General features: G+C 41.1%; 1 protein-coding gene across 5 annotated transcripts in view; it reads left to right on the forward strand.

Annotated features, from left to right (window-relative positions):
* PIGN (phosphatidylinositol glycan anchor biosynthesis class N) overlaps nt 1–27,530 on the forward strand; it is a 152,897-nt gene that overhangs the window by 46,944 nt on the left and 78,423 nt on the right. For all 5 annotated transcript variants that reach the window (XR_008444008.1, XR_008444007.1, XM_054020086.1 and 2 more), the window contains exons 9-12: nt 4,363–4,403; nt 5,881–5,940; nt 8,072–8,164; nt 10,165–10,220. Coding sequence is in view for 3 of the 5 variants with exons in the window: in XM_054020086.1 (XP_053876061.1) it covers nt 4,363–4,403; nt 5,881–5,940; nt 8,072–8,164; nt 10,165–10,220 (250 nt within the window). In the remaining 2 variants the exon portion in view is untranslated. The remainder of the gene's footprint in view (nt 1–4,362; nt 4,404–5,880; nt 5,941–8,071; nt 8,165–10,164; nt 10,221–27,530) is intronic.

The following is a 27,530-nucleotide window of genomic DNA, read 5'->3' on the forward strand; positions in this document are numbered from 1 at the left end:
GTCTTTCTTAGAAACTCCAAGGACACTTACTACTTCTAAGTACAAAATGTATAGCCCTAATAACATTAATTTTTACTGTAAAAGACCAGTTTTACAAATTGGGTATCAGCTATCCCAGTTTTGCCTGATCCAGTTCTCAGATTCTTTTCAATTATTATAAACATCTGCATTTTAACTGAAATTCTGATGGAAGTGTTGGAGCATGTAAATAGACTATGGGTGAATTGGGTATTTAAATTGACACCCTGCTATGGAAGGAGGAAAGACAATGGTTATCGACTGTGGGGAATATTTTGTTCTCTCAGCTGAGGGGTTTCCTCCACATTTATGCTTCAGTCCCCTGAAACACTTCTTCAAACACTCCCTCATTGAAGGGCTTGCATTGTAGTCACTAATCTCCTAACCAAAGAACACAGGATGGGTTTGGGTCTCTTTTGGAGCAGCATTTACTTAATTTACTTAATTGCCATGAATAATCATTGTTGCCTGATAAGAACTCCTCCTTGTGGCTCAGTGTTCTGCTTTGACAGCATTACACAGCAACTCCTGGTGGGCTGCGAAGTAAAGAATACAAGTGTAAAATGCTCTCCTGTAAGTTCATACAGAGCATCTCTGCTGCACCACTAAGCTATTCTACCCAGTGATGTGGTTTTAATAAAGTTGTTCTATTATGTGAAAGGAAAGATGTACCTGAAGATCTCTGTGAATTTAACTGTTCTCTTGACCCCTTTCTTCCCCATCCTCCAAAAACAAACAAACAAAAAAGTTTAAGAAGGTTGCATAAAGAAAATGAGAAAATCTAAAATCCTTGCATTTTTTTAGAACATTTTGATATCTTTGTGATTTTTTTTTTTTTTTAAAGATTGCATACATTGGTGCACAGGCATAATGTCATGAAAATGCTTCCAATCCTTTTGAATTTCTCAAATATACAAGAATCCATAGGAGACAACACAATTGTTTTTAATGCCTCCAAACTTTTTATTCTCTGTTTATGGCAAACAGTTCCTTGGCGGTTTAGTGAGTTTTTCCTTGTCCCATCACCCCATCAGGGGTGGATATTACCTGAGGCAGTGGTTGCAACAGAGAGTTACCCTATCCAATTTGGTATGGAATGATTGGTGTGCTCCTCATATGGCTAGAAGGCACACTGCTTGCTCTGAGATGACACCCTTTTCCTTATCAGTCATTTCACCTGTATTTTGCCTCCCCTAGAGGCTGATCAGATTACCGGCTTAGCAAGAATCCTGACGGCACACCTATATCAGTGTCTGCTTTGTGCAAAGCATATCAGCATCCATTTGGCCATCATAATGACTCCTGTATAACTCTCTTCTTTCTGAAAAGTTGCTCTCTGATTCCTTGGTGAAATGAATGTTACACAGATTTAGGGCCTGCTCCCACTGAAGTCAATTAGAGTTTTGGCATTGAGTTCAGTAGGAGCAGAATTTTGTTCTCGCATACAGATTTTACCATGCCAAAGGAGACATAGAATTGATGGATTGTCCTTGCCTATTGCAGCTTCTGGAGGAAGCTCTGCTAGAAGCTTCTGGAACCAGAGTTTCTCCTTATATAGGGAGCTCAGGCTCACTGTTTCTGCACATTGACTGCGCCCTATCTACAGGATGTTATAGAGGATTTTTCCTTTGGATTGGATGGGCCTTAGCAAACTCCTTGTCCCTCCCCCCCATCTTTTTTTTTGGTATTTGGTATTTTGACACTAATTTCCCTCCATTCCCTTTGTGGCTGACTGCCCAGCAGACCTGAGCTAGAAATTTGGAGAGCAGGGTAAGAGTGTTTGTGTCCTGTCCACCAGTAAGCCGTATCCAACAGCAAGAAAATTGCTCTGAGCACCTTATACAGAGCCCATGCGTTATCCACCTGAAATGGCAGATAAGAACAAAAAAAGCACAGTCTGCAGTTAGATGGGAGGGTGTCTGTTTTTCCTTTGTGCTCCTGTGAGTCCAACCCTACCATGGCCAGTTCTGCAGGTATCCTCCAGTGTCCCAGCAGCTCTTAGATCTAACTAATTATGGGTGCCATAAAAAGCTATGAAAGAGAGATAAATAGTGTATATTTGGAAGCATTTTTCTGGGAAAGTACTGCATTCATAGCTTCAAAAGTTTCTAACAGAGCAGCCTCCATGAACTGCAGTGTGAGTAGTCAACCCATCAGTTTTGTGTCTCCTCTGCACTATTGTTTTCTTATTATGAGGAAACAAAATTGTTCTATTACATAACAGGGAAAAGAAATATAAGTGAGATTCTCATGGAAATTAATTCAGGTTATTTTGATACAAGTATATCACTATGAATACATGACTAATACTGATAATACACTTCATGTGTTACCATAGGAACTAGCTGTAAATATGTTTCTCACTGTTAAGCTATATAGCTGTTGTATACGAGTTGAGAGCAGAGACACTCGAAAAACATACACCAATAATCAGACCCCTGAATCTAGTCACTTGATGAATTAAGCGCTGAGAATAAGCTAGGCACAATACAAGACCCAGAATACAGCTTCCCCAGGCAACTTATAGTCTAAAGAAGATAGAGTACATAGGCGACATTGGGAGGCCCAGACAGGGGAATGACTAGGATTTTTAATATTTATTTTAACAATAAATAACAGACTAAGCTAGAACTGTTAATTATGTTATATCCGCGCTTCTCTAGTGGTTGTAATAAATTTGATTGATTTACGCTTTCATTTATGAAGAACCATATTAGTTACAAACTTTATTAAATAGAAAATATTGTGAAGGTGAACTGATTCTGTCTGACTCATCTGATGTAGCAGACAGAATCCTGCCTTTGATCTCTGTGTGGTATCCATTTATGTCAGTGGAAGATGCATGTGCAGATGGAAGACATTATCTGGTCTATTCAGGCTTTGTCTATACTCCGGGAACTTAAAGTGGTTTTCCTCCTATTGCTGCTATTAGTTCAGCTCCCTAGTATAGAGAGGCTGCCACTGGCATTTTAACACCCTGTCTGAGACCTTCTCTGAGACCTGCTTTGACTGGGTACATGGCATCGTGCTTAAAATGCTAGTTGCAGTCTACAGCTCTTTTTAACCCCTGTCACTTTCCCCTACTTCTCCTTCTGTTACTGTGGGAAGACTTCTGCAAAAAGATGGGCAAACTGCCTCTTCTCTGCTCGTGACATCACTGCTAGGAGGAGTAATTCAAAAATTAGAAACCAAGGCAGTGATGAAAAAATAAACTGCTAAATTAAGTTTTAAAATGGCCCCCAAGCCCTCTCCCAGTTTGATGTTGCTTTCTAAAGAGGCAAATGTAGATACAATAGACTAGAGGTTGTTTGGGTCCAGGTGGAAAAAGAGCCCTTTATATGAGGTCATCAGCTTAATTGGCTAGCAGTAAAAGGCGAAAGATTTATACGATCTGAAGAGAAATCTGACTTTGTCCAGACCAGCATTTTGGTATGTCCTGGGCTGTTAAACAATAGGGGATTTTTCTGAGCCTGGTCTGACTGTCTGCCACAAATAATACTGAATCTACCCCTCAGTGCCTGTGAGCTAAGGAGGTGCTTCTGGTGGTTAGAGGCTTACATTTTCAGAGCTGCCTGTGAGATATAGATACCCTGTTTCCAAATCTCACTTTGAATCCTTTAGTTTTCTCAGGAAGTTATGCATGTGTGTCCCTGTTATACAGGTATATAGGTGTTTTTTTTTTTTTTTTTTTGAGGCGGGGGTGGGGGGGAGAAGAGATTTCCTTCAGATGACTGTAGTCACAAGTACAGCCAGTGGATTTTCCTTATGGATGAAAGAAAATTTAATCTGAAAGAAATTAGTTTTGTTCTTTTTGCCAGTACTCTCCCTTGGAGCTGTGCACTGAAGCCAAAGTATAAGTCTCTCTTAGGAGGAAAGAATCCTTACAGAAAGTACTGGAAACTCATTAAGAGTCAAATTAATTATATCTCTAAAACAGTGATACTCCGATGCCAGTGATTCAGGAGCCAAATTAGCCATCAACATTAGCCAAAAGAGCCACAGTCATGTGAATTGATAGTTTCATTTACTATAGTGCTATATATTCATATTTAAACAGTATGACAGTAGAAATATTTAGTTATATTATTCTCACAGCAAAATAACTGATCACATATTATTACTTTATCAACTACAATTGGTTAATAACATAGAAAAAGCATCCTGATTGGTTAATAACTTAGACTGATTAATAATTAAATCACACGATGTTTTAATATCATGTGTTGCAAAGACCTGCAGGGGACCCATTAAAGAGTCACTTGTTGCTCGTGAACCTCAGTCTGAGTATCACTGCTCTAAAATCTGCCTGGATCAGCTGCTCATGTGCTCTCTTATTGCTTTTAGAATGGAAACTGGAGAAATGGAAGAGGCTGGATGTCAACCAGGTATTAAATGTATCCTACTCAAAAGCTCATTACATTAATTCAAAGAGGAAAGTTAATCTCCCACACCACATTTATAAAGGCATTTATGAAAGAAAGGGTGATTGTGCTAACATAATATTTTTCCAGAGTTTGCCACTTGAATATTAAATGACATAGACCACTGCCCTCGGAAACTACATGTGTCTGGGGAAAATTCCACCCTCAGACACTCACAGCTGTTATCTGCATCAATTAATGCAATCGCTATGTTGCTGCAACAGTTTTGCTTCAACTAAAATAAATCACCTTCAGGAAAGGGGCCAAAGATGGGAAATTCAGCCTAGAAGGTGAATGTTTTGGAAAGCTATGAGCAATCAAAAAAAAGAGAGGTTTAGAGTAGAAACTACTGAAAGCAGCACCATGGCAAGCACTTTTGAAAATGAATACAAGTCTTTAGGTCTGTAAGCGTTGTGAAATCTTCTTTCCATATAAGTGTAGAAAGGAGTCTTCAGTTTCAATGTGTATTTGATAATTGACTTGGAAACATAAAGTTAGTTTTGTCTGTGACAAATAGTATATTATCGTTTGCTATGTATTTATTTTAAGCAGAACTCCTTTCTGGAAATTCCAGTGAGGAGTTCTGCTTAAAAATCAATGGTACAATATGACTTTGTGTGTTTTGCCTACTATAAATAGTGACTCAGATTCTCCTTTGGTGCATAGGTAAATCTGTAGTAACTCCATTTACTTTAGTGGAGTTACTCCAGATTTACACCAGTGTAGCTAAGGAAATTGATTTCTAGTCTTTTTATGTTAAGGAAAATAAAAATGATAAATACTAAGATCCAGATGATGAATAGTACCTTATTCCATGAGTAGTCCTATTGAAGTTAAGGGACCATTCATGGAATAAGAGGGAACTCAACATGACTAAGGGTACCGGAACCTAGCCCTAAATAGTAAAGGTTGGTCAATGGCTGACATTCTAATAACATTAAGAATTCCTTTTTATACATATTATGCTTGGTATGCCACTTTTTTTTTAAAAAAAAGAGAAGTGTGAAGAAAATAATTCTTTCTTTGATAAAAATAATGAAAAAAAAAACAAATAAATTTATCTGATAAAACAGTGAAGGAGATATTGAATTTTGAATTAAAAAAAGGTAGGGTTTTTAATGCACTTTTAAAAGTGAATTTATTTTTTTAAATGTGAAATTTTAATATATAAATCTGTTGAATTATCAAACGGGTTTAATTTGGTAGAACATTAAAACTTGTTCTGAAAACTCAAATTTTGATTCCATTCAGAATCAAGAGCATTATTTTGAACCCTGAAAAATATTACTTTGCTGGACTGCTTTAATGCTGTGATAGGTTCTGTCAGATAGGATACTATTCACATTTCAAAATACAGGTACATTCTTAAAATTAATCTAAATTTATGAATACTTTAAACATTTTGAAGCATGCTCAACTGAGAACATTTTTGTTTGTACAGGCTGATATAGCGCCGCTGATGGCTTCCCTTATTGGTGTTCCTTTTCCCCTTAATTCTGTGGTAAGAAATAAAAAAAAGTAAAAAAGGCTGCATGTTCTTGGGGGGAAAGATGGAAAAAAAGATAAAATTGCAAACTTTTGCCATAGTTTATGGGGACTAGTCAAGGGTGTAAAATTAAGCATAAGAATAAGTATTGGCAGCATTAAGGCCTAAGCAGATACAATCTGCCTCTTTTATATTATTTTGTAATGTATAACATAATATTTTAAATGATGAAAGTAGTTGATCCATTGTAACCTGTAATTCTGAAAGTATTAAATGGCCACCTTTTTACTTAAACTATGCAAATACTCTGTTACTTTTCTGTAAGGATACAATAGGGTATGAGCTATCGTTCTTTTTCCTTATTTTTAATTGTAAGAGCTGAAACTGTTTAAAAAAAAAATAGTTCCTGAAGTTTAATGTTGAGTTATTTTTAATCAGATTAATTAGTTTACTGAGATATTTTGAGATGATATTTTATTTCATTAGGTTAGTTGATGATTTGATTCCTTATTTGGGATAGATCTTCTTTTTTAACCTTGCCATTTATCTATTTGTATCCATTATTTCTGTCACTCAATGGCTGTCTCATATAACGGAACCAAATTTCTTTATTTAGCCCTAATTAACAACTAAAGCTTTAATTTACTTTTATATTGCTTACCTCATATATGCGTATACAGTACATAACAAAAGTTAAGTGGGGAAAAAGCAAATGTGTATATTAAAAAAAATCGTAAAAAAACTTTTCTGGAGACTTTGGACAGATTCTGTCTTCTGGTCCTGCCTCTTTGCACTCCATTTCCATATGTGGTCAGTTGGAACTTCCCCTAGTGCTGGGAAAGTTTTTTGCTGGTGTAAAGCTAGCTTAATCAGTTCCTATGCCACTCTTCCTCTCAACCCAAGAAGAGGGTGTCACTGGATCACCTCTGAGGATCATTGCCAGCTGATGTTGTAGGTTAGAAAACACATTCATATGGGATTCTTTGATTTATGCTGAGGCTGGGGCTGGGGATTCACAAGGTTGAGAATTAGGGCTTTCTACATGGGGAAATTGACCACATAGGTATACTGGAATAACTATTCCACTGTGGCTATGTTGGTATAACCCTTTCCTCCCCCAGGTGAACACTCTGTGTGGGAATAAAAATGACTTTATTCTACAAAAATAAGCTATGCTGATGAATTTCCCTGTGTAGACCAGCCTTTAGGGAGCAATAACAGTTCCCTTCCAGCCTGACTCCATTCTCTTGCACTAAGTGGATCTTGGCCCAGGAAAGAATCTGAACCTTCAGAGGGAAACAGATAAATTTTGGAAACATAGTATAGATGATACATGTATTTATTAAGAGAGGAGGAGAACAAAGAGAGAATATTAATGGGCCCAGAACTTGTAATAATTAAAAAAATTTACTTCGTATTAGAATTGGACTTTTGCCTTTTGGAGAGATTTCATATGAAGATGCAAAAATACACAATAGATTTACAGTCAAATATACACATTCAGCATAGGGCTTAAAAAAGAAAAAAAATCTTTTGTATGTCACTTTCCCAAATTGTAAAATAGAGATAATGATATCTATGCATCTTTGTAAAGTGCTTAGAGAGCTTTGAATGATGATCTCTGTGCAAGTGCTGTGTCTTATTTTACAAATGGAGAAACTGAGGCACAGAGGTTAAGTGACTTACTTGATGTTCCACTTCAAATACGTGGCCAATCAGTAATAGCCCCCGGGGTCTCAATCCTAAAATCAAGGAAGTTGGTGAAAGCTTTCTTTGACTTCAATGGAAGCAGGATTGTCCCCGAGATCTTCTGCATCCCAGTTCTCTGCCAAAAGATCATCCTTTGTCTTTAGTTACTGTTAAGCTTCACTTCTTCAGCCTTCATTGGCTTGTTAATTTGTTCCCTATAAATTACATAATATAAAATATATGTTCTGTTCAGAATTTTTTTCTGTAAGGTTTGAGAAAGATAGATCTTATATTTATTGATTAGGTCTGATACAGAGGAATAATTATAGGAAGAGTATTTGTTGTAATTTATAACAATACGTATTTGAGTAATTGTAACTAGCTTTACTTTGTTTTGTCTAGTTTTGGATTATTTGACCAAATATGAATCTTATTAATTCATGTTTAATGTTTGCAGGGAATTCTGCCTTTGGACTATCTGAATAATAGTGCTCATTTCAAAGCTGAGAGCATGTTTACAAATGCTGTTCAGATTCTTGAGCAGTTTAAGGTAAGTAAATTAACATTCAAGTAAACATTTAAAATGAAAAATATTTCATACCACTATTTAAAAGGTACTACAGTATAGTATATACATCTAAGATAACATTTTGATGATGCATATTGGAAGTCAGAGTAAAAGGGAAATCACATGTACATACTATATGATATGAAATAGATAAAAAGCAGATCTATGTTGGATTGGAAATTTCTTGTTTAAATTTAAGAAAAAAATTAACTTTTTTGAATAATTAATTATTTTTATTGCCCTGAGCATAAATGAAGTTCAGTAATGATTATTGTGCATTATACTGGTGTAGAGAATTTAATTTCTAAGAATCCAGCTGGACCTTGGGTTTGTGTATGCAGTTCAAATTGAAGTCAATGAGAGCAATGCTTGCTTATGTGAGCACAGAAATTGGCCCTAAATTTAATTGTGATATCTGAAAAGAAAGTAGGTTGCTATAGATCATGAGTGGGGAATCTGTTTTCTATGCAACTGGGGTTGGAACATTCCAAGCTCAAAGTTCAGGGCCAATAAACAACTTAATCAGAAGGTAACTAGTGCCTGTCTGCTCATGAAGCATAATGACCAGTAAGTCTCTCAACCAGCCTTTCTTTCTTTCTTTCTTTCTTTCTTTCTTTCTTTCTTTCTTTCTTTCTTTCTTTCTTTCTTTCTTTCTTTCTTTCTTTCTTTCTTTCCACAACACCATTATTTCTATAGTATTGATGGTGTTTGTCACCTTTTTTGCAGGTACATTCGCCTCTTTAGTTAATAGGGTGTTGTTCTTCCATCCCATCTCCCCAAAGTTGTTCCTGGTTCTTGGCTTTGATTAACTCTTACCCTGGCTTTTTCTAATGATAAATTTCCTGTTTGCTAGCTTATTTTTGAAGTCTTTTAGGGGGGCATAGGTTGTGTGTGTGTGTGTGTGTGTGTGTGTGTGTGTGTGTGTGTTTGAAGGAAAAGTAAGATAACTCAAAAATAATAGGAAGTAGCTCAGCAGCTTAAAGAGATGCCAAGAGATGCTTACTTCTACGGTCCATTGTCCGTACGTTTCCTGTGATGGACAGACCTGACCACTACTTGTATTCCTGGGGAGGATTTTGTCTTGAATGGATGTGAGATATGTAGGAGATTGTTGCTTCAAGCTGTCAGATCCTGGAAGCAGTATACTAGAAATTCCCTTGCTTCTTGTGTGCATCCATTAGGCCCCAGGTCAAACTGGTGCAGGAAACCTGAAAGCTATTTTCAAGGTCCTCCAGGCTGAGTGACTATGATTGCGTCAGAGCCTCCCATTTTTGTGCACATCCAGTTTGAGAAGTCCAGTAGCATCAGTTCACATCTTTACAGCAGTGCATTAGTTCCTTTCTGTTGGAGTCAACACCGATGCTTTGGTATGATCAAATCATTGATTTGATTCCTTGATTGTGTTTAGCTTTGACTCTGTGCTCAAAGTGGAGCCACCCAGTAAACATTGATTATTTTTTCTCACCTTGTACACTGTGGAAGTCCTACTGTGAGAATTTCTGGTAGATGGCTCACACTTGCCTTTCTAAGAGCACGATTGAATCTTTAGGGGTACTCTTTCAGCACTGTGCAAGTAGTTGTATGGAACTCTTAACTATTTACAAGAGTAGAAAACCCAAAACCCCATCCATTGTGGTAAAAAATTTGGCCTTTGTTGCTTTTTTACAGCATTAAGAAGCTTTCATATTTCAACCTAAACACTTCATTAACAAGCAACAGAGGGTCCTGTGGCACCTTTGGGACTAACAGAAGTATTGGGAGCATAAGCTTTTGTGGGTGAGAACCTCACTTCTTCAGATGCAAGTGAGGTTCTCACCCACGAAAGCTTATGCTCCCAATACTTCTGTTAGTCTCAAAGGTGCCACAGGACCCTCTGTTGCTTTTTACAGAGTCAGACTAACACGGCTACCCCTCTGATACTTCATTAACATTAATTTCTAATTACAGCTTTTATGTTCATTGCTTTCATAATTTGTTTGCAGATTAAGATGATTCAGAAGAAGGAAACTACATTATCATTTCTATTTACACCTTTTCAGTAAGTGCATTTTAAATTTTTTATATTTTAACTGAATAAAAATTATTTTATTTTTCACTTTGATAAGTATTTCAATTATAAGTATTTGATAAGTATTTATGGGATAACAGATAAGCATTAACCCACAGAGATGCAGTCTCTTTCAAATGTACTGTGAGAATGGTATCCCAAATCTTGCCCTCAGATATGAATGAGAGCTGTGCATGCTTATGAGAGTGGAGTTTTTCCTTAGAATTTATATTTTGGAAGAATTTAATCACATAACTTTTAATCATACTTAAAATAACATAAAATTTTAAAATATATTTTCAAGCCAAGCACATACTTTAAAATAACTTTTTCTGACTATGGTATGGTTGAGTATTAAATAATAGATTAGAGACATTCTTAGGATTGCAGGAGTGTACAAAATGTGTGTTTTTCCAGGTTTGCTCTCTTTTATGAACAAAACATGTCTATACTAGTGTATCTACTAATACAGTTGCTTGAGCATTTCCATTACAAAGGTGAATTTCAGTTATTAATAACGGTCTTGGATTAAATTTGGTGTGATTCTCAGGGAGCAGTTCCCTCCACCCCCAGGAAGTTTAATCAGAAGTGATTGAGCCATTTTTAAGCATGGTATGAGTAGGGGAAAACAATGAAGATTTCCTGCTAAGAATAAATATTTGTGGTTTTTTTTCTTTTTAAACAACTGTTCAGCCTCAGTGGAAGGTATTGGAAATTTAAAATTTGACAGACTAACTTCCTGCCAAATCAGTTAAAAGGCACATCTGTCTCATGAAAATTGGATTTGACGTGGCAGAGTTTTAAAAGTTTTTAAAACACACTTTATTCATGCACAAAATATATCATTCTGAAATTATTAAAACTAAAAGTATCATTCTTAAATTATTAAAGCTAACAATCTCCCAACATTCCATTGACAATGCACAGATATGCAGACATAAATTGAGTGGAAATTTCAATTGATTAGAAGATATCTGATAATTCCACTGAAGTGGAGTGGAATTTTAGCTTTTATCGGTAAAAGATAGAGAGATATGATTTACTCCTTTTCTTACGACAGTTGGGTATATTTATGTCCCAACTGAATTAAGAGGGAATTTGCCCATTGTGTGGATGTATTAGACTTCAGGCCATACATAGAAGGGGACCCAGCAGTACACAACACTTATGCCCTGCTTTCTCAAAACCTGCAGAATTTACACGCTGTAGGACCTTCATTTCTAGAGTGATGTAGGGTCTTCTGAAGTGGCTTTTGATGTTATTTAGTGTGAGCTGTGTTCTAGCGCATACACCCACTCACCTGTTAATCCTTCCTCTCACATACAGTAACTCCTCACTTAACATCGTCCTGGTTAATGTTTCATTGTTACGTTGCTGATCTATTAGAGAACATGCTCGTTTAAAGTTGCACAATGCTCCCTTATAACGTTGTTTGGGAGCTGGCTGCTTTGTCCACGGCTTGCAGGAAGAGCAGCCCATTGGAGCTAGCTGGTGGGGGCTTGGAACAACGGTGGGCTGGCTGCCCTTCCATCAGCTCCTCTAAGTTCCCTGTGCGGGAGCTGCCCAGCAGGCTATCAATTGCTGGGCAGTTCAGCTGTCCCTTCCCCCACTGCCGTGTGCTGCTCCTGCCCTCTGCCTTAGAGTTGCTCCTGGGAGCCTCCTGCTTGCTGTGCAGGAGATGGGGGGGAAGGTGGGTGCTGATGTCAGGGTCTCCCCCTCCTCCTGTTCCTGTACCCCATCTCCACAGAGCAAGGGGGGGACATGACAGGGCTCAGGACAGAGAGAGCTTGCTGGCAGCAGCTGCTGTCTCAACTTGCTGATCTACTTAAAAAGGTAGTGTACTTAGAGTGGGGTCAGCATACTTAAATTCTGTTGTGTCTCCTCCCTCCATTCGTGCTTCCTTGTAGAGCATGAGGCTATACTAACAACGTGTTAACCCTTGAGGGCTCAGCCGAATGCTAGTTCATCATTTAGCAGCAAGGCATTCCCTGGGAAATATCCCACCCTCTTCCACCCTCTGACTCCACCACTCAACCAAACTTCACAATCATCATTGCTGTATACGGTATTAACTTGTTTGTTTAAAACTTAGACTGTATGTGTGTGTGTGTGTGTGTGTGTATATATATATATATAGTCTTTTGTCTGGCAAAACAATTTCCCTGGAACCTAACCCCCCTGCCCCCCCTTTACATTAATTCTTATGGGGAAATTGGATTCGCTTAACATTGTTTCACTTAAAATAGCATTTTTCAGGAACACAACGTTAAGCAAGAAGTTACTGTAGGTTGTTTGTGCTTCTGACAATAATCTGCTTTGGGGCCAGTCTGACTATACGCTCAGTTCAAGCTACTTTCTTCCCCAAAGGATTTCAGTCTTGAATTAGATCCACGAGTTTGTCTTCAGTAAAATTTAGTTCTGTATTCAGTTGCTGGAGTGTTCCAAAAATGTTTTGTCATTTGGAGCAGCTGCCTTTCCTTCAGGAAATGAGACTGACTTAACTGGAGTCTGTAAAATCCTAAGAACTTTAAATATCATCTCTTTTTGTGAGGTAGATTAAATTTGCTAAATAAGATTCCTGTCTTTGTAGACAGAGATTATTTGCTGTGGTATTTTATACCACAGTTTCCTCAAAGGGAAAGATTCAGGATTTTTAAGCTCTCGGACCCCAGTCAAAGCAGTCTCAAAAGCATATAAAAAGTTTTAATCAAAACTCTGATTAGAAATGACATTTTTGTTATCAGAGAATTTGTGAATCCATGTGGATCAAAAATGCCATATGGGAAGGAGGGGCATTTAGGTTTTTATTTCGCTCTGGATCTGCCATGAGGATATTTCCTTTGTTTCCTATTTTTTTCCAGAAAGACCTGTCTAGTTCTGTATCATGATACTTTTCTCTCACGTTAATGCTGAATGTACTGTTAGGAAGATATAAATGCTTTTGAGTTCATGATAGGCAAGTGTTTTGTATATGTTTTTGGTTTTTGAGTTTGGATCAATGTAAGTGGAAATCCCAGGAATTCTTATAATTTAACAAATGAGTGTGTGTGGGGGGGGGAATGTTCTTTCTGTTCTTCTTTTTCCGTTATGCCACTTTTCCTGGTGAGAGTTGTGGTGGCAGCATGGAGAGTAGGGAGGACCAGACCTCCTCTTCCTCTGCAACAGATTCCAGGTGCTCCTGGGGGATTCCCCAGCATTCCCAGGCCAGCCAGGAGCTATAACCCTCCAAAGTATCTGGGTCTGCCTCCCAGGGGACATCCTTATCAGGTGCCCAAACCACCTCACCTGGTTCCTCTTGATCCAGAGGAGTAGTGGGTCTACTCCAAGACCCCCACATAGCTGAGCCCCTCACCCTGTCATGGAGAGTAAGCCCAGAAACCAATGAGGTTTCTCCTCAGGGTGTCTGGGGAAAAATGTACTTTAAACTTAATATGAGCCTGTAGTAATTTTGTTGTACAGTCTGTTGCCCAAGTAACATTAAACAGAACAAACGATTGATTTCTTGAGATTCTCTTTAATAGTATCTGCTTCAGTTGATTCAGTAATAATTCTAATCATCGATGACTTTCTAGGGTTCCTGTGTGTATTAAAAATAAACAAAATCCCATAAATGTGCAAATGAGCATGCAGATAGCCTGCATGGTGAAAGGTTTTGGACTAGCACATGACAGTTTGTTATATGGATCTTTTTAACCTTTTATCTTTACTATATTAAAGATAAATATTCTTGTCTTGCTGAGGTACTGAAGATGAGTGCACTCTTCTACAGTCTGATAATCTTTCCAACTTCATTCTAGGGGAGGAGGGCGAAAAGCCTGACCAGAATCACTACCCAACTCTCATAATAGTTCTAAATTTCCAAGAGTCTTCAACCTGAAAACTTACTGTTAGGTAGGTTACTTGACACCTGGGCTTGATTCTGAAGTGTGCTCATCACTTTGGCTCTGATCTGGCAAAGCACACGCTAAACACTATCCATATGAGTAGCCTCATAGACTTCGTGGCTTAAAGTTAAACATGTGCTTAAGTGCTTGATTGGAAGCACCAAAAGGCAGCATGACTATTGTCTTGCAGTGTACATATTATCAGTAGCTGATGACACAGTATTTCTTGTTTCATAAGTATTTAAATTGGATAAGATTTCACAAAAAGAAAGAGTACATTTTACTGCTACATTAATATTCTATACTAGGAGAAAAAAATCCTTGGAGCTGAAAAAAATCACCTTACATTTTGTTTGTTTATATTTACTCCTGTTTTTGGAAATAGTGGAAAATGAATTGCACAAGCACAAACTACCTTTTGCAGGCAAAGCATGCCCCGAGGGAAGGGCAAAAGGGGCAGTTTGTTCCAGGCCCCCCATTTGAGAGGGCCCTCAGTCCATGGAATTTGAGTGAGTGGCATTGTGACCTGGCACACGGGGTTGCAGCACCACTCAGGTTTGGCAACGAAGTGTGCCAGGTCACAATACTCAGAGAGGGGACCTGGGCCCAGCCCTGCAGGACAGAACCTCCTCTGTCATGCTGTCTGGAATGGCTCACAACTGTGACTGCCTACCTCAGGGCAGACTGTCAGAAGACAGGGCAGATACCCCAAGCTGGTGGTATGTTCTATAATTAGATTTCACCAAGCCGGTAACAAGTGTGAACTCCTGGATCACCATGGAGTCACACACGGTCCCGTTAGACTCTCCAGCCTACCTTGCCACCAGCTGAACTTGAACTTTTTGATAATGGTCACTTAACCAAAAGTCATACCACATCAGGTTGCTCCCAGTACCAAGAGCAATTATTGAGAGGTTAAAGCAGGTAAAATATATGTACAGATGAATAACCATATGCAATTCCAAATGATGGCAGTGATATAATAAACTGCCAGTTTCCCAGAAGTCTCTTCAGGGTACCCAGATTGTTTCTGGGGATTTCTGCTTTGTGTCTGGTACACTTCCCTGTAAGAGTCCAGAGGTGAAGTATCAGAGGGGTAACCATGATAGTCTGGATCTGAAAAAAGCAACAAAGAGTCCTGTGACACCTTATAGACTAACAGACGTTTTGGAGCATAAGCTTTCGTGGGTGAATACCCACTTCGTCAGATGCATGTAGTGGAAGTTTCCAGAGGCAGGTATAAATATGCAGGCAAGAATCAGTCCAGAGGTGAAAGATCTTTCCTTGAATCCATATTGATAGCTTTTTCTGACAGGAAAAAACAACATGAGCTTTTTCAGTGAGTGAGGAAGGCAGTACGAGTTTTTGACCTCTGGTCATCACACACAGTGGCTACTTGTTTTGGAATTAGCATTTTTCTGTTAAAGTCCTTCATTAGCATTCCACAAGGCTTCTCTGATGGGTGATGTAGTTAAAGGGATATACACAATATAAAAGGTTGCTCCTGCATTATAAAATGATACAGACAAGTGAAAACAATGCAAGTAACTTCCCATTAGTTTTATGAAGTCTTTGAGTCAAATACACTCGTCTGCCTTCAACAATCACTTTGATCTACACTAATACCAGGGCCGGCTCTAGGCACCAGCAAAGCAAGCAGTTGCTTGGGGCGGCATATTTGCAGGGGCGCAAGAATCCAGCATGGGAGCTGAGAACCAACAGGGAGCCCTGGGAGCTGTAGTTCCTTGGTTAGCTCCCTGCCTATAGAGCCAGCCCTGGAGCAGGGAAAGAACTAAATTTCCCAGCATTCCCTCGGTTGTTAGTAACAGGAAAGGGAGGGGGAAGGAGTATGGAACTGAAACCTGCAGCTTGCTGTGAATGGTAGGGACAGAGCCAGCTCTAGGTTTTTTGCCGCCCCCCACCCCAGCCCTGGGCTCCCCCCTCACCCTTGTGTTGCCCCAGCCCTGGACTCTCCCCCACTCACACTCCCTGCCGCCCCAGCTCTGGCCCCCACCTGCACCCCACTGCTGCCCCAGCCCTGGGCTCTCCCACCACCCGCACCTACTGCTGCCCCAGCCCTGGGCTCCCCCCCCACCGCCTGCCGCCCCAGCTCTGACCCCCACCTGCACCTCCTGCCACCCCAGCCCTGGGCTCTCCCCACACCCGCACCCTCTGCCGCCCCAGCTCTGGCCCCCACCCACACTGCTGCCGCCCCAGCCCTGGGCTCTTCCTCCCCCCACCTCCTGCCACCCCAGCTCTGGCTCCCACCCCCCCCCCGGCCGCCCCAGCTCTGGGCTCTCTCCCTCTCCCCCGCACCCTCTGCCACCCCAGATCTGGCTCCCACCTGCACCTCCTGTCGCCCCAGCCCTGGGCTCTTCCCCCTACCCCCTGCACCCGCACCTCCTGCTGCCCCAGCCCTGGGATCCCCCCCCACCGCCTGCCGCCCCAGCTCTGACCCCCACCCGCACCTCCTGCCGCCCCAGACCTGGGCTCTCCCCACACCCACACCCTCTGCCGCCCCAGCTCTGGCCCCCACCCGCACCCCCTGCCGCCCCAGCTCTGGGCTCTTCCCCCTGCATCTCCTGCCGCCCCAGCCCTGGGCTCCTCCCCACCCCGCACCCTCTGCCACCCCAGCTCTGGCCCCCACCTGCACCTCCTGCCACCCCAGCCCTGGGCTCTTCCCCCCCGCCCCATACCCCCTGCCGCCCCAGCCCTGGGCTGTCCCCCAAAGAAAGAATTGGGTGGACTAAATGGACAGTGCCCCTCTCTGTCTGAAGCCTAGCAAGGGAGGTACGTGGATCCCACTAGAATTTAAAATGAAAAGTAAGGGAGGGGAGGCTCTACTAGACTGGGCAGCTTTAGATACAGTACCAGACACGTAGAAGGATTTACACTTCTGAGCCATGGAAGCAGAAATTGACTTTTCTTTTCCAGATTTGACCACCCTCAAAATTCAGGCGTGCTCAAGCTCAATTTGGGCAACTGTTACTTCATTTCTCCCAAATCAAATATACTGATCCACTGTAACTTACTGTAGAAAAAGTAGAATAAATTGAGCAAGAAATGCTTCCCAGTGGTTATTAGGACTGGAATTGCTATTTTCAACAGCCATTTTTTTTTTTTTAAGTTTTAGTTTTATTTGTTTAAAAGGAAGACCGGGATATTGGATTGGCAAATTCCCCATAGAAACAAAGAATGGAACAAAAGAATAATAAAGGCATCTCAACTTTTCCTCATTTATGTAGGAGAGTCTTATAATATGCATCCAGATATCCTCCAATCACACAAGCTGAAAATTGTTCCACTTCACTGCAGTTCTGTAACTATATGGGAACCGATCCTGTCTGTGTTCTGTGCACATCCAAAATTCCTGCTGAATGACCTGCCCTGGGAGCGAGTTACCAGTGACCCAGGGCTGCACTTCACTGAAGGTGGGGGGCGGGGGGCAGCCAAAAATTTTTTTGCTTGGGGCAGCAAAAAACCTAGAGCCGTCCCTGACTAATACACAAATGAATTGACCTGAATAGACTTTAGCATGACCTGGTCTGCCAGTGTCACAGCCAATATGGGGTGAGTGTGGGGCAGGCAACTCCCGCTCCCTTTTTGGGCCTCAGTTTTAGGGTGAGTAAGGTGAGGTGCCTTGGTTTCAGATTTTGCCCCCAGACCCCAAAAACCTTTGTGCAGCCTGGTCTACAGGACTAGAGTTAGCAATAGCAAAGCCGGGGCGGTTTGACCTCTATGCTGTCCCACAGACGAGTAAAAAGCGATCCAGACTAACACGGCTACCCCTCTGATACTTGCCACAGATGAGTGTGTCCCAATGCATTTGGTGTAAGAAATTATTGGTATGTTGTATTTCATTGTAATTGGAAATGGTACAGCTGCATCCCAATGGCTCAAAATTCATTGAAAATATACGGTATTCGGAGATGTAAGTAGGGAGTTAATGGAAGATTTACACTCAGATTGTGCTAATCTATGATTGCTCTTGTCTGCTGTTGAAGATAAGCAGGGTTCTGTGTTTGCATTCCCTCCAGGCACAACTGTCCTTCTCATTAAGGTAAGAATAATTCCCTTCCCCCACTATTCAGTGATGGATGGTGAATTTGTATAATGGAGTTAATTGCACTTTTTTTCTGATGCTAGAAATCTGAAAATTGCAATACAGAAAAAGAGCGCACACCAATTAAATAATCTACTTCCACTTAATTTACAGGCCTTTTGTGAGTCATTATTAATTAGTGCTTTGAGAGCCTCTGAAAGATATTGTAGAAATCCAAAATGTTAATAATATTCCATTTTTGGAATATTATTCATTTTAATGTAAATTTTAAGCAAGTTAAAAGTCTGTATAGGAAGTTCTTTAATAAGTCCCTTTTAAAATGATTTAAAGGACGTGATTGAGTGAGTGTTTATATTAGACCCATACCACAAGGAACATGGATTTGAAATCTTTTTAAAGTTGTTCCATATAACTGAATTTTCAGAAATTCTGGAACAGATCTGAATCAGAAATTTCTGCTTAAGAAATTCTGTATTTCCCCATTTGGCTAGTCAAAAAATTCTTTTGAAACCGTTGACAGAAAATTTAGTTTTTGACAAATTGAAAAATTTCAAGGAAGCATCTGAAAATGTTGACTTCTCAACGAAAACTTTTTTTATTTAGTTTTATTTTTGTCAAACTTTTTATGGAAAAAGAAACCTTTTTTCTAAACCTGCTCTACTTTCCAGATACTTTGTTACCAAGTGCCCTGGGAAATTTTATGTCCACTCCAGATTTCATGCTTCAAAAGCTAGAGTCTTTGATATATTCTGTAATGGTGAATATAATAATATGAAAGTGTTGAGTGCTTTAAGACCCTTTAATGTTGACACAGAGTCCAAACTCAGTGAAATTTACTCCTATTTACATTAACTTTTGGCAATAGAGAGAGATTACATTGAACTGAAGCAAAAGTCTTCTGATTTGCACAAGTAATCTATTGTCTAGGAAAATTGTGGCTAGCATGATGTTCAGAAGATAACAGGGAAGATTGTAACTGCCCTTTTGCATGTGGATCCCAATTCCACTTTTTTTGTTTGATTCAGCAGTCAGATGTTGCGGAGGACAGATGTGACCACTCTGTACTGCCATCATAACTTGAGCAGTGTCTGCATGCCCAGATTGAGGTGAGTTAGAACTCTCAGACAGCCCTAGTTATTTATAAGGAAGCATCTGGCTCCAAGCGATAGAATATTGTTCACACCTGAAAGTCTGGCAGACACTTTTACGAGGATCAAATCTGAACAAAATCATACCTTGAGTCTAGTTATGAGACTCTGTTACAAGTGTGAAACTCAGGAAGTACTTGCCAATTACAAGTCTACTGCAGATTGAACAAGACCATGACCTGCTTCCACAAGAATGAATCATGTTACTGATAGAGTCTCTCACTTGTGTGTGCAAAGTCATTGTATGGTTCATGCCACTGGAAAATCCCTTTGATTGTCTTAGACTTCTAGAAGCTCACATGAAGAAAAGATCCATTTTCTTAGGTAGAGTTTTTTTTTTTTTCTCCCTCCTCATCCCTCCCACCCAGAAGAAAAATCTTCAAAAGCTTTTTGCTTAGCAAAACAGGAGACTTTCCTGTTATGCACATGCTTCCAAATTCTGACCTTTTGACTTTTGCATATAAGAAAGGAAGGTAACAAGGTGCCAGATACTAAAAATAAAAGGAAGAGTAAGAGAGGACAAATAGTAAAATAAATCCCAGGATTTGCTAGCAGGTAAAAGTTGATGTCCGGGGAAACTGTCTCTCTCATTACAGTGTGGTTATAGCCATGTCACTTCCAGGATATTAGAGACACAAGGTGGGCGAAGTAATATCTTTTATTGGACCAACTTCTGTTGGTGAGAGAGACAAGCTTTCAAGAGACATGAAGAAAAGTGTCGCCCCCACCCCCACCCCCCGACTTCATCCACCTTGTCAGTCTATCTCATTAGCAGTCTGACCATTTGATGTACCCTGAGGCAACTGCAGAAAAGCAAAGCTGGCACAATTGCCATAGGAGTGTGCTAAGGAACCAGATGCCACTGTTGCAAAAATACTCACAAAGGTTGGCATCTCTAGCTGGGAAAGTAGTCATAAAAAGCGCAGCAGGAAGACTGATATAGTGAAATGAATAGATGGAAGATCAAGTGCCACACCAAAATCTTCTTACTCGATAAATGTAACATTATTATTCTGACAAGTGTGAGAGGTTAAAAAAATACTAAATTACCAAAAGCGTGGGGCTGTCTGTGTATGTGCCTGTTTGTACACAATATTTTCAGGAAAAATCCTGCTTCCAGCAATTAGCTTTCTGATTGCCTCACAATCAGATGGAGGGAGCAGTAATTTAGGAATTCAATACAAAGAACAGAAGTTTAGGTGAATTTTAATTGCCACTTGCTTTTCAGTAATCACATTTCTTGTTTAAAGCCTGCAGTAATATTACTTTAGTAAATAGGATTCTTCATTGGGAAATAACTCAGACATTTTGTACTGTTTAACAGTAAGCATATATCTTGTCGCATATGAGATATTTTCACATCTGATATGATAATCTTTAGATAACTGAATTTGTTGGCATCTTAAACCTAGTTATACCACAGATTTTTTTTAAACCATAGATCAGTGATCTGGTACACCTTTAGTGTAGTGCAGGGGTTGGCAATGTTCGGCACGCAGCTCGCCAGGGTAAGCACCCTAGCGGGCTGGGCCAGTTTATTTACCTGCTGATGCGGCAGGTTCGGCCAGCACATCCCTCGGCCCGTGCCACTTCCCGCCGCCCGCATTGGCCCTGGACGGCGAACCGCGGCGAGTGGGGGCCGCGATCGGCCGAACCTGCCGCATCAGCAGGTAAATAAACTGGCCCAGCCCTCTAGGGTGCTTACCCTGGCGAGCCGCGTGCCGAACGTTGCCGACCCCTGGTGTAGTTCATGCAGGGTTCAATCCACAACTATAGTTCAATGAGAATTGTGTCCATACCTCACCATGCACCACACTGAAAATCTAGACCTCTGTCTTTGTTTTTCAGTATTAGTTTAAAATGTAACACTCTTAAATATAGGCCAGGTTTTAACCTAGAAAATGTTAGATCACACCAGGCAAGTCTTTCTGCAGAATTATGCATTATTTGCCATGGTTACAGAAAATAATGTGGAGTGCACCTTTGAAGTAATCTGGGAACTTCAAAGAAATGCCATATACACAGACACATTTATTCTGTCTTTACTCTTGCTCTGACAGCTGAAGCTGTAAAACTGCCTTGTCTCCTTTTTGTCAGATGTTCTTTCAAAACTGGTGTAGTTAAGGTATGCTTGCAAAATTGAGTTGGTGCAAAGAAAAGGCGGTAACTTTTTTCTATCCTTTTAATCTGAGATTGTGTCCCCAGAGGTACCAGAGCCCCTGGTGCCTCCTTTGAAGCATTCTAGTATTAACAAAGAGGATCTTGTGGTGGTTCTTAATTCAGGAAATGCCAGTACAGATGGCACTTCCCATAATGCACTGTGACAGCTGGTGTGAAGAATTCTGGGGTGTCAGATAGAAACAGGAGGGAGAAAGAGGCTACTGTAATAGAGAGAAGTGTTATTAATGCAGGAACTGTTCTTCTTCTATTTGCTTCTCATTTTACAGTGCAATAAAAATTTACAGACCAACCCCATTTATCTGAAGGCTTTGGGATGCAAATGGATTAATTTATCAGGGGAGTCAGCTGGTGTCCTCTTCATTGTGTTCTAGGTGGAGGGGAGGGTGCCTCCCCATTGTCAGCTATCTCTGGAAAGAGAGCCAGTATTCTGTTTGTGTGGCCTCTTCTTCACACTGTTAAAAAGTGGGGACCCAGATTTTAGCTTGCCTCTCTGTGCTGGCTGGCCTTGTGCAAGCTGGCCAACAGGATCACCTTTATCCTGCTTTCTTTGCGGAAACAGGTTGGCAGTTCTTCACTGTTTTCCAGGTTTTGAGACCATCTATGTATCTATTTGTGGAGACTCCCATATTGCTCTGAAACACAAAAAGGGTTAACTAAAAAGGGTTGCAATATATTGATAGAAGTTACTCTTGAAAGTGAGAGTGATTACCTTTTGGGTTGAAAAAAAATGAGTGAGTGGGTTATAATGTGCATAAACCACAGCTAAAAATGTCAGTCAGTATCTGTTTTACTTAATACATTGTTCATAAAGCTCACACTTAAGCAGTGTTTTAAAAGATAACATTGAATCAAAGCCTTCAACAGGGGGGTGAAACAATCCCTCTTACACATCAGGCTTCCTGATGTTTTCCAGTTTCAATAGCACTTGTAGCTGCTTTTAATTTTTGCAGGAAAAGCTCACTGGGAATTGCTTTTGCCCAGCACAGAAAAATGTGACACAATTGGATTTACAATAAAATAGGGAAAAGGGTAAGGTTGAAAATGAGCTAAAGAGATAATGTATCCCCAGTATAAACGTTATACACATGCAGTTTGCTTACTTCTTCATTTAATAGCAAGCAAGGATTAGTTCATTAAGTGCTATAGCCATTTTATTTAATGAGCCAGCCAGCACATGACCTTTATAATACTAAATTTTTAAATGCATTTTCCATCATGCAAGGATCTTCCTCCACTCCCCCATTAAGCTTCTTCCACCCTCAAGGGTCCCACATCCTGTCTACTATCCTTCAGGCTAAAAACAGCTAGATCCATCTTCCGCTGGAGTATCTCAATTCTGTTTCTGAGTTGGCCAGAGGAGTTGCTTCACAGAGTGTTTTTCTTCCTCCTGGCCTCCAGTTGACCTTAACTCTTGTGATATTAGTTTGCATACAAAATATGCAAATATGTAGCCCAACCATCTTAATTGTCTCTTTCTGATCAGTGTGGTGGCAGCAGGTTGTTTAACATGCCTGCACATTTTTCTGCCTCTTATCTTAGCTATCCGAGAGACTTTCATAAGTCTCCTGAGGCATTTACTACTGAATATATGAATATGCTGCATCAGGGACACTGATTTATGGGAAATGAAAAGCCAAATGTAATTTGTAGAATTTGAAAGTCCAGGATTATACCATTATCTGGCAGACCATTTTATGGAGTTTCATTTATGTCCTACTGTTCTCTCTCTCTTTAGAAAGAACAGTATAGAGATGCTCCTGGGGTCTTGTTGACCGCTAAAAGTACTTTCTCCCTACTTTCATACCACTATGGTCTATGAAATAGAATAGCAGGAGTTTAAAACAGAAATTTTTAAATTCCTATTGTTTTGTTACTCCAGTTGTTAATCTGCTTGTTACTTTGCTTCACAGTGTTTGCTATAGTCAACATTACTTGTAAACTGTTAGTAAAATGAAGCACTGAGTCACAGAGCTATTTGAGTATATCTACAGCTGGACTGGCTGATTTACAGCAACAAGAGTTGCACAGATTCCAGGAGTCAGCAGTCACGATCCATGATGATTAATCAACAAAGTTAACAATACGCCATTAACATGAGCAAAGGAGGGTTCCCACATCTCATGAAGTTAATGTTTTACACAGATTCAACAAAACAACTCTGCATTCATTTAAATAGTCACAGATACCTTGAAGGCCTGTAATTGCATTTTTAAGTATCAAAATATTAGATTCTGAATAAATTATTAAAATTAATGTAGAGAGATAATTTTGTGAAGTCCACAATTTTCATAAATGGATTTTTTTTCTCTGATCATTGTCTCTGTAAGCACCTATGACAAAGTTCCTCCTCTGCTTTGGTGGGCCTTTCACTTCTTGGCGAATTTGCTTGCCTCAGAGGTTCACGGCAGCCCTCAGTTTGGCCACTTCTGCCAGAGGCTCAAACCTGCTGTTCACTCAGCTAACCTCATCACTGGCCAGCATGGGGAAAATGGAGAACAATCCCCACAGTCTCTGTGTCCCACCTAGTGGGTCAGGGACAGGCCAGGTCCCTTTCCAAATTAGACCTTCCCTTCTGATGTTTCTCACAGACCAGATCAACTCCTCCTGTGTCCAATCAGGAGTTGGGGGATGGGGGGAACCAGGCCCGCCCTCTACACGGGTTCCAGCCCGGGCCCTGTGGATAGCAGCTGTCTACAATGTCTCCTGTATCAGCTGCGTGACAGCTACAACTCCCTGGGCTACTTACCCATGGCCTCCCCGCAGCACCTTCTTTATCCTCACTGCAGGATCTTCCTCCTGAAGCCTGATCACGCTTGTACTCCTCAGTCCTCCAGCAGCGCACCTTCTCACTCCCTGCTCCTTGCATGCTCTCCACTAACTGATGAGAGGTCCTTTTTAAACCAGGTGTCCTGATTAGCCTGCCTGCCATAATTGATTCTAGGAAGTTCTTAATTGGCTCCAGGTATCTTAATTAGCTTGCCTGTCTTAATTGGTTCTAGCAGGTTCCTGATTGCTCTGGGTCACTCAGGGAACAGAAAACTATTCATCCAGTGGCCAGTATATTTGCCTTCTACCAGACTTGGGGGAGGTCCTTAGAGCCCGCCCACTTCCTGGATACCAACAGGACCAAACTCCTGTACCCCACTGATCTGGATCTGTCACAGCACCATACAACAAGAACTGTACTGTACAAGAAGTTTGATTGAAAATAAGCATTGTAGTTCCTGACTTTGATTTCTGAAATATTTATTTCACCAGGTTTTCCACAGTTCACTGAACGATCTTATGACTCTGTAGCATCATTTGCGATTTTATCCTTTTATGAAGATCATCTGCTCCTGGTGGAAACATGTCAGGGTTTTACATCATGTATTCCATCCTGCTCACACCAAAAACGTGTATGGCATCTGGCATACATCATTAAAATAAATGATGCAGTGACAAAAATAAGCCAGTTTATAACTACACTGTTAATTCCTTCCATAGTCAGATGCCTTTATAGAGATACTCAAGTTGCAAACCATAGTTGAAAGAGGTATGATGGAGTTAGCAACAGGAATACAATGGCTGGTAGTTCAAAGGGATTGAAAGCAGCACATATTAGAGACCTAGCAAAAAGTATGCAATAGCTATAGGATGACTATCTAGATACTGCTACTTTATTATTATTATTGTTATTGTTATTATTTTATTATTTGTATTACTATAGCACACAGGAGTCCTAGTCATGGTCCAGGACCCCTGTGTGCTAGGTGCTGTACAAACACAACAAAAATTATAGTCCCTAACCCAAAAGAGCTAACTGTCTAAATTCCAAATATAAGACATGGATACAGACAGACAGGGGAGTGTATAAAGAAACAATGAAACAATATCAGTCAGCAAGATAGGTGGTAGTCTCAGAACAGCAACCTTGCTATTGTCAAATTTTTTTGTAGGCATCATGGAAAAGATGAGTTTTAAGGAGAGACTTGAAGGAGGATAATGCATTTGTTTTGTGGTGGTTTACGGGGAGCTACTCCCAAGCATGAGGGGCATGAGAGAAAGCAGGAAGGTGCTTATTTGAAAATGTAACAAGTAGGTATGTGATGGAGGTTGGCTTCATGGACCTATCGGAGACATGAGTCAGCATCTCGCTAGTGAATGAGAGATGATACGTAGAGTGGAGAGTGATAGGATAGATTATATGGCCTTCAACATTATTGTATCTTCCAAGTATTAGGAATAGAAAAAAAGTAACCTTGCCTTCTTTCTCACCCTCTAGTGGAAATAGCTTGATTGGTTTATAGCAGGGGTAGGCAACCTTTCAGAAGTGGTGTGCCGAGTCTTCATTTATTCACTCTAATTTAAGGTTTCGCATGCCGGTAATACATTTTAATGTTTTTAGAAGGTCTCTCTCTATAAGTCTATATTATATAACTAAACTATTGTATGTAAAGTAAACAAGGTTTTCAAAATGTTTAAGAAGCGTCATTTAAAATTAAATTAAAATGCTGATCTTACACCACCAGCCTGCTCAGCTCGCTGCTAGCCTGGGGTTCTGTTCACCTAGGCCGGCAGCGGGCTGAGTAGGGCCTGCGACCAGGACCCCAGACCTGGGGATGGGTGTTTCAGGGGTCAGGACAGAGGGCTAGGGGAGGGGGTTCAGGGCAAAAGGCTGGGGTGTGTGGGGGGTACAGGGCAGAAGGCTGGGTGGGGGGGGTTCAAGGGCCAGGTCAGAGGGCTGGGAGCTGTGGGGGGTGCAGGGCAGAAGGCTGGGTGTGTGTTGGGGTGTGGGGGGTTCAGGGCAGAGGGCTGAGGTGTGTGTGGGGGGTTCAGGGCAGAGGGCTGGGGTGCTTGGCTCGTGGGGGTGCTCCCAGCCCCCTGCCCTGAGCGGCTCACAGCAGGGGGCTGGAAGGGATATGCCCTGTTCCACCTCCTCCCCCCAGGCTCCATCCCTACCCCTCTCTGCCTCCTCTACGGAGCTGTGTGCATGCTGCTGCTCTTCCCTCTCCCCCTCGCTAGGGCCATCAGCTGATTGGCGCAGGGAAGGAGAGGAGGAGGGGCAGGAAACCACCGCTGGGGGAAGAAGCGGGGGAAGGGAAAAGCTTGGCTGCCGCAGAACCAAGCTTCTGCCTCCTGCCCCCGCAGGGGAGAGCGGTGGGCGGGGGGCTGAGTGGGGCTGGGGGCCGGGACCGCGTCAGGGGAGCTGCGTGCCACTCAAAATCGGCTCGCGTGCCTTGTTTGGCACACGTGCCGTAGGTTGCCAACCCCTGGTTTATAGCCTACTTGTTTTGGTTTTGTTTGTGTTTGTCCATGTGAATGAATGAGTGGGATGGGGTGTGTGAAGCAGCTGAGGTAAAGATATTTTAAACTGCTAGGGGTTCACTGCACAGTTAACCAAAGCTCTTACCGAGAGTTTAGCCCACACGCCTCTACCATGCAGACAGAAAAACCTTTTGCCCATGTTTAAGCCCAAGCTAGCTGACCTGACTGGACCTGGACGTATAGGTTAGAGCCCAGGCTACAGATTAACTCGAGCTGGGACCTGCCCACTTTTCAGTGAGGATGCAGGGAAAATCACTCAAATGCTGATCCTCCATTGACCTTCCCACAGTTCCCACTGAAAGACAGGTTCTCCTGCAGTTGACACAATTGACTGGGAAAGAATCCTAGAGCATCTCCGCACAGAGTCATGGAATATGTAGACGCGTATGGGTGAGACAGAGACAGTGAAGATACAGTAACCCAGGTAGGCCTTTGCTGTGGGGATTCTCACACCTTGACTAGGCTAAGCCAGATGCCGACCACTTTGATTAACTATGCAGTGAATACATACCCCCAGTGTCAGCAATACAAGTACTGCAGAGGAAACCATTCCGCTAACCTCCCTCCCTAGTCTATGAGCCTATCTTGTCATTAATTGTTAAATTCAGGATCCTTTTAATATCATTGCTCTACTACTGCATTCATAGGGTTTTAGTTTTTAGCCTAATTCTGGGAAATCAATTGTACAATAATGTTTATATCAATAAATGCACAAACA

Source organism: Malaclemys terrapin, chromosome 2 (assembly GCF_027887155.1).
Source record: "Malaclemys terrapin pileata isolate rMalTer1 chromosome 2, rMalTer1.hap1, whole genome shotgun sequence".
NCBI lineage: Eukaryota > Metazoa > Chordata > Testudines > Emydidae > Malaclemys > Malaclemys terrapin.